Below are 9,801 nucleotides of genomic sequence, written 5' to 3' on the forward strand. Positions count from 1 at the left end.
CACTTGAGCCACAGCACCACTTCCAGTTTTCTGGTGGTTCATTGGAGATAAGAGTCTCAGGGACTTTCCTGCCCAGGCTGGCTTTGAACCATGATCCTCAGATCTCAGCCTCCTGGGTAGCTAGGATGACAGGCGTGAGCCACTGGTACCTGGCTTGGTCCCTTTCTTATCTGGAAGAGGATATGGGGAGATTTCAGGCACCTCCCTTTGCTGTTGAGTTTCCTTTTTGGGAAAACTCTGCTCTTAAAACCAAGCTTTTGTTGAGTTAATTTCTTTTCATTTTTAGTTTGGAGCTTCCTGTCACCTTCGTTTTGAGGAATACGGGTGAGGCTTGTTTGTAAAACACCCATGGACCGATGCACTTGCTTTTTAAGTAGATATATGTGTGTTTCTGAATATATTCAGCTTTTTTTCCTCCCCCCACCCCCAAGCTCGAGGTTTTGAGGTTCTGAAAACCAAGCCGAGTGTCCCAGCGTGGAAATGGGAGCTGCTCAGCTACTCATGAAAAATCTTCCACCCAGCAAGCAGTTGCTGAACTTGCAGGAGCAGCGCTATGATGTGGAGGAGAAAAGGGATCCAGTGTTTCTTCCGGGGATTAAAAGTGAGCCCCAAATTGCCAGGCCTCGGGAGAACAAGGCTCTCGTTGAGGCCCCTTTGAATGCGGGAGCCGCTTTCTCTCTGAGCGCTCAGTGCTGGGAGGCCGTGTCCTTATTGCCTAGGAACCCAACAAAGACCCGCTTGGTGGCTGCTTTGAAGTTTCAGCTCCATGTAGAATTTTAACCGTGAAGGGGCACAAAGATTGGTTTCTTCTTGAGTCCTCAACGGAATCTTACAAAGAGGGACCATGAGTGGGGCGCTGGGCTGCTGTCTCTTCGGAACCTCCAAACCCCCAGGAGCTGAGTATTGTGGTACCCCCACCCGAGCCCCCTCTGTCCTCAGCATTCAACCCTCTGCAGGTGGAGGGTGCAGGCCTCTGAAGAGGCCTGTTGTGGTCGAGAGAGTGGATCTTTACTTGGTTCGTAGCCTGCTTGTGCTACTTACCTCCGTGGACATATGGTCCGGAAAAATTGGGATAATAATGCCTGGATTGAAGACCTATGAATAGAGGCGGGGAGAGAGATTCACAAAGTGTGTGAGTCCACTTTCTGTTGCTCTAACAATGTGCCCGAGGCTCAGTCATACAATGCATAAAGAAAAGAGGCTTCTTTGGCTCATAGTTCCGGAGGCCCAAGACCACGGCTGCGGTATCTGCTGGCTCCAGTGAGGGCCTCATAGTGGTAGAAGTGTGTAGGAGAACACGCACGAATGAACAAATGGAAAGGCAGAGACCAAAGCGGGGTCAGGCTGGCTCATTTCATAACAACCCATGCTCGGTGGAACCAACCAGGGTCTCCTGAGAACCACAGTGATCCCCTCCCACGATTCAAACACCTTCCACTCCCCACCCTGGCCACAGTGAGCACCCTTGGGGGGCACACTGCGTAGACGCCAGAGCAGATCGCTGGCATCGCATAGGAGGATGGCCATGGTGGTCCCTTACATCTCCCTGTCCTCTTCCCCCTCAGTTATGGCTGGCACAGCCGTCTTCTTCCCGTCCTTCCTCTCAGACAGACCATGTCCAGCTCCAGCCCATCCTCTTCCCTGCCTCAACAGGGCTCCACGGTTGAGCTTGTTTATCTACTTGTGACACCTTGTTCCCTGACCTGGGAAACGGAAGTGTGCATCTTCCCCAAGGCAACCAAGTAGCTAGCGCAGGGTCTGACCATAGCTGCGGCCCGTGTGTGTGAGGGACCGAGCAGCGTCCACGAGGCCAGGGACCTGGAGATCCTCTCTTGGTTTGTGGAGTTTGGCCTGTATGTGGACTATAGACTCAAGTCCTGGGTTCACATCCAATCTCCACCATGTTCACCTATAGATTCTTCAAAGCCTCGGCTCACCCACTCATAAAAGAGGGTTATAAAGAAGTAGCTAAGAGCTGGGAAGGTGGCTCAGTGGTAGAGTGCTTGCCTTGTATGTATGAGGCCCTGGGTTCGATTCCTCAGCACCACATAAGCAGAAAAAGCTGGAAGTGGCGCTGTGGCTCAAGTGGTAGAGCGCTAGTCTTGAGCTGAAGAGCTGAGGGACAGCACCCAGGCCCAGAGTTCAAGCCCCACTACTAACAAAAAAAAAAAAAAAAGGAAAAAAGAAGTAGCTAATATTTAAGTGGTTCCTGGAAGAAAAGCCTATAATAAGAACTGAGTAAATTATTGTGATATTAGATACATATTTGAATAAATATTCTTATACTGTTGAGGTGGATAGGTAGTTTATCTGTACATATTTAATAAAATTTATATGCCTTAATGTACTCAATTATACCTCAACTTTTTTTTTTTTGTCGGTCATGAGGCTTGAACTCTGAGCCTGGGTGCTGTCCCTCAGCTCTTCAGCTCAAGGCTAGAGCTCTACCACTTGAGCCACCATGCCACTTCTGGTTTTCTAGTGGTTCACTGGAGTTAAGAGTCTCACGGACTTTCCTGCCAGGGCAGGCTTTGAACCATGATCCTCACATCTTAGCCTCCTGAGTAGCTAGGATGACAGACATGAGCCACTGGTGCCCAGCATCTCAGCCTTTTTACCTCTCTCTTTCTCTCCCTCTCTCTCTCTCTTTCCACTCCCTACCCCCCTCTCCCGTCTCTGTGCTGGTCCTGGAGCTTGAACTAAGGGCTCAGGGCCTGAGTGCTATTCTGAGCTTTTAGCTCAAGGCTAGGGCTCTAATTGGAGATAGGAGTCTTGCTTTCCTGCTGCAGCTGGCTTCTACTAACCACGATCCTCAGATCTCGGCCTCCTGAGTAGTGGCTTCTGAGTGAGCCACCCGTGACCCACCAGGGCTTGGCTTTTCTTTTCTCTTTCTTTGATGGTAGTACTGGGGCATGAACTCAGAGCCTCATGCTTGCTTGGCTGGTCCTCCACAACTCGAACCACACTTCCAGTCCTGTTGATCACTGGTTAGTTTTGAGACAGGGTCTTGCTTCCCACCCAGGCACACTCCTGGGTAGCGAGCCACCTATTTTAGGCTTCCCATTGCTGTTGTTGGGTTTGTTGGTGTGTATTGCTGCGTCCGACTTCCCTCTGTGGAGAGGAAGTCTCTTGAAGTTTCTGCCCCAGCTAGCCTCACACCCAATCTCAGTTTCCTCTAGCTTGGGATGACAGGCCTGAATCTTCCATTCTCAACATTCCAAGTAGCTAGGATTACAGGTGTGAGCCATTGGCGCCTGGCTTTCCTCTCTATCTATCTATCTATCTATCTATCTATCTATCTATCTATCTATCTATCTATCTATCTATCTATCTATCATCTCTCTATTATGTATCTATGTATCTATCTATATACCTATGTATGTATGTATGTATGCATGCACATGAATATGTGCATGCATGCATGTATCTATCTATCTACTGTCTATCTACCTGTCTGACTGTCCATCTATCTATCTTATCTATTATCTATCTATCTATCATATCTCTATTAGGTATCTATGTATCTATCTATCTATATACCTATGTATGTATGTATATATGAATGTATGTATGTATGTATGTATGTATCTATCCATTGATCAATCAATCGATCTATTGTTAGTCAAGGGGCTTAGGCTCAGCCTAGGTGAGTCCCCAAGCTCTTTTGCTCCAGGCTAGCGCTCGACCACTTTGAGATATAGTGCCACTTCTGGTTTTCTGGTGTTCATTGGAGATGAGTCTCATGGACTTTCCTGCTCCAGCTGGCTTGAACCTCGCCCCTTAGATCTCAGCCTCCTTAGTAGCTAGAATTACAGGTGTGAACCATGGGTGCCCGGCTACCTTTATTTCTCTTAAAAGTTATTTTTACCTATGATAAATAATGCTTCCGTGAACAACCTGAATCAGGTAGCAGTTTCCTTGACTGAAATTCTCCCCCCTAGGACAGACTTAGAAATGCAAGGCATTAGTTTAAAGGAGTTTTAGGCAGCAGTTCCTGAAGGTATCTCTGTAGGCTGCAAAGAGATATCTGACAACACAGAAAAACCCAGAAAGGCTTCTCAGTACTCAGTGACCACTTGCTTTTGACCTTTGAGATGGAGATCTTTCTTTGATGCCAACTTTTTACTATATCCCGTTAGGTTGGAATCTGGGACTTGATGCCTTATTGAATTATACAGTCGTTTCAAATGTGATTAAATGGAGCTCTTATTCACCGTTATTGGTTCTTAAATTCTTACGACTTTCAATTAATGTAAGAATCACTCAGTGTCTGTAACTGGACCTTTCTCTCTTCCACGTCCCTTCTTTGGAGGGGTTTGGAGTAGTGTTTCACAATGTTTCCCAGGCTGGACTTCCACTCCTGAGTTCAAATGAACTTGCTGTCTCAGCCTCGTGAGTGGGTGGGATTACAGGTGTGCACCACCACACCCAGCTCCCTTACACAACGTTGGCAATGGTAGATCCTGATGCAGTTCATCTGGTCTTCGTTTAGTCACTTCATTTCTCTGCTGTGATCACTCTTGTGTGTCGGCTTTTGTCTCAGGCAGGTTCTCTGGGGATCTCAAAGGTCTCTGGTGCCTTCGTCAAAAATCCTATGCCCTGCTGCTTTCATTTGGATCTGGGACGTCCCTAACTAGTCCTGTGTAGAAGGCGTGGTGCTATTGAAAGGTGGTAGGACCTTTAAGAGCTGAGGCCTAGTGGAAGGCTTTGGGCCATGGGGGCGTGTCCTCAAAGGATTGTGGGATGCTGGTTGGTCTCTTCTCTCTCACACCTGGCCTGAGGTAAGTGGGCTTCCTCCACCAGGTGTTCCTGCCACACAGAGACTCAAGGTGATTGGTCGTGGATGGCGACCTTCAAAACTGTGAACTCAAAAGAAACCTTCCCTCTTTATTAATGGATTGCCTCAGGAATTTTATGGTAGTAATGACAATCTGACTAATGCTTGTGAACTAAAGTGAAGAGAGGCCTCTTTATATATATATATATATATATATATATATATAATATATATGATATATACATATATATAAATTTTTCTTCCAGTTTTCACCTAGTAAGTCTTGTGATGTCCCCGACTGTTTTTCTTGGGTCATGGGTCCATGTCTGAACTCTTGAGTGAGTTTGGGAGGATTCTGGGGGCGCTGATAGATCGTCACGGGCTCTCCATTTCAGTCCCTGCTGCTGGCTTCAGGAGAGGTTGGGACGGCCTCTGGCTTCATAGGACCACAGTAGCGTGTGCTTCCAAATCAGAGAGCAGGTACCAGGACGCTGTTAGTTGTCTGGTCTCCCTGTACTTTAGTTCCTTTTGCTGTGAAATAGAGTATAGCAATACCTGAGATCACATCAAACAGTGTGCTTGCCTTGACATCCAGCACAGAATAGATTTCAGTAAATGTTGACTTTGAGGACAGCTATAATCATAATCTTTTTTTTGGGGGGGGGTCTGGTCGTGGAGCCTGAACTCTGGGCCTGGGCGCTGTCCCTCAGCTCTTCAGCTCAAGGCTCTACCTCTTGAGCCACAGCGCCACTTCTGGCTTGTTTCTTTTTGCTTATGTGGTGCTGAGGAATCGAACCCAGGGCCTCAGGCATGCAAGGGAAGCGCTCTACCACGGAGCCACCTTCCCAGCCCAGCTATAATCATAATCTTACAGAGTTTAATACAGTTGAATTATTCAGGCACTTCGCCTTGCCTGTTTAGAAGTATGCCTGACAGTTTTTGTTTTTGTTTTTGTTGTTGTTGGTCGTGGGGCTTGAACTCTGGGCCTGAGTGCTGTCCCTAAGCTCTTCAGCTCAAGGCCAGTGCTCTACCACTTGAACCACAGCACCACTTCAGTTTTCTGGTGGTTCATTGGAGTAAGAGTCTCATTGACTTTGCTACCTGGGCTGGCTTTGAACCGATATCCTCAGATTTCAGCCTCCTGAATAGCTGGGATGGCAGGCTTGAGCCACTGGTGCCTGGCTTGCTGGACAGTTTTTGAAGCAAGAGAATTTCCAAGTGGTATTTCAGAGATCTTTCTAGGACTGTCTTTTAGTTCTCATCTTCCCTGTGCTCGGTTTCTGGCCCGAGGCAATAAATAGCCTCTTCCTTCCTTCCATTTTTATCCTTCTTTAGTCTTTAGACCCTTCCAAGCCTTAGCTGTGGGGCTCTTGTCTGCCCACCAGAAATTAACAGCAGCTCCAGTGGTGGGGAGATGGGTGAGGCCCTGGGGCTTGTTCGTACCTCAGAGGAGCTTCCCCAGGAGGGTGGCCTGTGAGGAGGATCTAATCCTTCCTCTGGAGTGCTTGGATGGAGAGCTGTCCTTATTCTCCCACTTGGGGTAAAGGGTGCTGGTCCCGCGGCCGCGTGCTTTGTCCCCCCAGATCGAATGCAGGGGAGCCCACACGGCTCAGTTGCTGTCTTGCGATCTGAAACCGGAAATGATCTTTCTCCCTTTTGTGTTTAACATCTCTGAAATTGGACACCTTCCAATTACTGCGCATGTCAGGTATTGGATTACCATCCCTACCTGATCCCACCTTTACCTCCTTTTTATGTTTAATTGATGCTGTGTCTTATCAACAGCGTTAAAATTTGAGAGATATAAAAAACACACGTGGGGTGGGGGTGGGGTGGGAGATGGGAAGGGATGGGAAGGGGAAACAAAGGAGGAGGCAACAATGCTTGATAAGAAATGTACTCATTACCTGGCCCGTGTAATTGTAACCCCTCTGTATGGTATTTTCGCAATAAAAAAAAAAAACCCACACATGCTGGGCAGTGGTGGTTCACGCCTGTCATCCTAGCTACACAGGAGGCTGAGATCTGAGGATTGTGGTTCAAAGCCAGCCTGGGCAGGAAAGTCTGTGATACTCTTATCTCCAGTGAACTACCAGAAAACTGGAAGTGGCACTGTGGCTCAAGTGGTAGAGCACTGGTAGAGCTCCGAGACAGTGCCCAGGCCCAGAGTTCAAGACCCAGGACCAATAACAAAACAACAAACAAACAAAAAACCAAGCAGAAAAACACATGCGGTGGCCCAGGGACTGTACTAAAGATTTTTTTTTTTGGCTGGTCCCAGAGCTTGAACTCAGGATCTGGGCACTGACTTTGAGCCTCTCTGTTGTCAAGGCTAGCGCTCTACCACTTGAGCCACAGCACCACTTCTGCCTTTTTCTGCTTATGTGGTACTGAGGAATCGAACCCAGGGCTTCATGCATGCTAGACAAGCACTCTACCACTGTCACATTCCCAGCCCCTCGCTAAAGATTTTTGTATATGATTGAGCTTAGTCCTTCTGACTACCGTAGGACCAAACTCCTGTTATTAACCCTTTTTAATTGTTAGAAAAACTAGGTTTCCAACCAGGACTGTTCCTTGATCAAGGCTGAGTGATTTTAAGTAGGAACTCTAGGCTTCAGTCCCATGTGGCTCTGTCCGGTCCAGAGCTGTGCTTTTTACCTGGCGCGTTACAGAGTTCCCTAATCAGTTCCCAGGCATGGATTGTGCAGTAAGGAAGAATCCGAATGTGGACTTCAGGATCAATAACTGAGCACTTAAAATGGCTCCAGCTCCCAGCCGCCCAGCACCTTGCAAATCATAAAATCACCACAAGATGGCGCGTTTGCTCTTTCTCCTTAATGTGATCGCTGTTCCCAGACTTCCTTTCCTTGATGTGCTAACCCATCCATAAGCTTAGTGGAGCATTAAGTATTGCTAGATAGATTTCCAATTTAAGATCTTACAGCATGTGGGTCATTTTTGGGGGGTGGTGGAGGATTGGGGTGACAAGACATGTGAATGGGACACAGTGGTATGGGGGAGGGGGGGGCGGGCAGAACAGGGATTTACACCCAGACTGTCGATTAAGACAAACACTAGTGTTTGCTTCTTCTTCCTTAGCCCAATTCCTCAGGAGAAGCGTTCTGTGAATTCACACATTGGGCCTTTGTGGCGTCCCTTCAGAAGCACTGGTGAAATCTCAAGCTAGACGGGTCTGGAGATCTCACGTTCCACTGGTTGGACTAAATACTCTGAAAGAAGACTTTGAGCATCACGACTCAACACCCTAGCTGAAAGCGGCTTCCTTTCTTGTCCCTCCTGGTCAAAAACCACCTACTCCATGTCCAAACACTCACCAGGAGCTGAGAATTCAAAGACAATACCAGTTCACCATTGTCAGAATCCCGTAGCCCATTTGGAGAGACAAAGCTCTTCTGGAAAATTCTACTTACTGTGGCAGTGCTGAAGGATGATGGTGGACTAGAGAAGCTCAGACGGGCCGTGGAAGCGCTGGAAGGTCTGTGTGTGACGTCGCTGTCCTTCTGCAAGTGATGGAACAAACCACCAGGTTCCCTTTTCTTGCTGCCCTCGTCTGTTTTCTGTTGGGGTAACAGAATGTCTGCTGCTGGGTGATGGCAAAAAGAGGTTGTTGTTGTTTGTTTTTGATGTTTAGCTCACAGTCCTGGAGGTTCAAGGGCACAGTGTCAGTGTATGCTGTGGTGAGGCACTTATGGTCAGCAGCATGAGATTTGTAGGCACCATAGAATTTAGAGGCAGAGGGGCTGGGAAGGTGGCTCAGTGGTAGAGTGCTTGCCTTGCATGCATGAGGCCCTGGGTTCGATTCCTCAGCACCACATAAGCAGAAAAACTGGAAGTGACGCTATGGCTCAAGTGGTAGAGCGCTCGCCTTGAGCTGAAGAGCTGAGGGACAGCGCCCAGGCCCCACGACCGACACACACACACACACACACACACACACACACACACGCATAATCGGAGGCACAATTAGTATAGTGTGTGAACTCCAAACACTTGTGGAGTGATAGACAAGAATGGGTGAAATTGAATTTGGGGTGGGGTGGGGACCAATGTAAGAGGATCGGGCTTAGGTAGAAAAGAACCAGTTGCCCAAGCGCAAGACTGGAGTAGGTGCGTCTGTGGCACTTGCGCGCTGAGGTCTTGAGCAGCATTTACATGCCTGCGTGGTAGGTGTGATCAGGTGTTAAGGACGTTGGCATAGATTGAAATGAGGGTAATACAAGGGCTATGTTCAGGACAGAGGCCGTGAGCTACAGCGAACCACAGGTGTCTAAGGAGGCGTCATGGGTGGTAAAGGGCATGGACGGGTTTGAGTAGACAGGTAGGTCAGCCTGCAGGTGGGCAGACATGTCAGGCATGGCCTCTGCCCCTCCAGTACCTCCAGGCTAGCCCTCGAGAGAGATACGATGCTACCTTGTGTAGGCCTCTGGAGGCATCTTTGGGTATCCTGATTTAAGGAAGCATTCTAGAACTTTTAGCATGGACCAGGATGCTTGCCAAGAGCTAAACACGGAACATGGTTGGGGGGGAGGAAATATCAGAGAACCCAAGGGCTTGGATGCTACCCCTGAGCTGCCCTGGCCCAGACAGTTCCATGCAGATCCGACCCCAGCAAGACCTCCCCCCCTCCGCCCCCGGCCAGGGCCTGTGCTTTGGGTCTTTCCTACACAACCCCTAGTTCCTTGTAGGCTCAGACCAGGTTAGAGCTGTCAGTCTGGGGTTACGATATGGGGAGAGGGCCGTACCTCCGCATCTCTGAGGTCTCGGGCTTCTCAACGGGCTTTCGGCCTAGGATGTCGAGGGCCTGAACCCCAACACCTCTACACAGAAGCATCTCAGCCCACGTGCAGCTCCTGCCAACCACCCCATCGAGGGACGTTTGCCCTCCATCTCTTCGAGCAACAGCGGCTTGACTTGTGTTCTGAAAGCAGAACTGGATTGTGGGTATCTCATGGGGACAGGCACAGGGAGAGGAAGCTGTGTGTCTGGCCTAGGCTGTTTTC

The 9,801-nt window shown here is 48.7% G+C and overlaps 1 protein-coding gene across 1 annotated transcript in view; it reads right to left on the reverse strand.

The window, feature by feature from the left end:
* Positions 1-1,527, reverse strand: part of Neurog1 (neurogenin 1) — a 19,376-nt gene extending 17,849 nt beyond the window's left edge. The window contains exons 1-2 of the mRNA XM_013015998.1: positions 1,432-1,527; positions 1,042-1,095 (exon numbers count right to left, since the gene is read on the reverse strand). Coding sequence (XP_012871452.1) covers positions 1,042-1,095; positions 1,432-1,527 — 150 coding nt within the window. The remainder of the gene's footprint in view (positions 1-1,041; positions 1,096-1,431) is intronic.
* Between the last annotated feature and the right edge of the window lie 8,274 nt (positions 1,528-9,801).

This window comes from Dipodomys ordii, unplaced genomic scaffold, assembly GCF_000151885.1.
Source record: "Dipodomys ordii isolate 6190 unplaced genomic scaffold, Dord_2.0 Scaffold29, whole genome shotgun sequence".
Lineage (NCBI taxonomy): Eukaryota > Metazoa > Chordata > Mammalia > Rodentia > Heteromyidae > Dipodomys > Dipodomys ordii.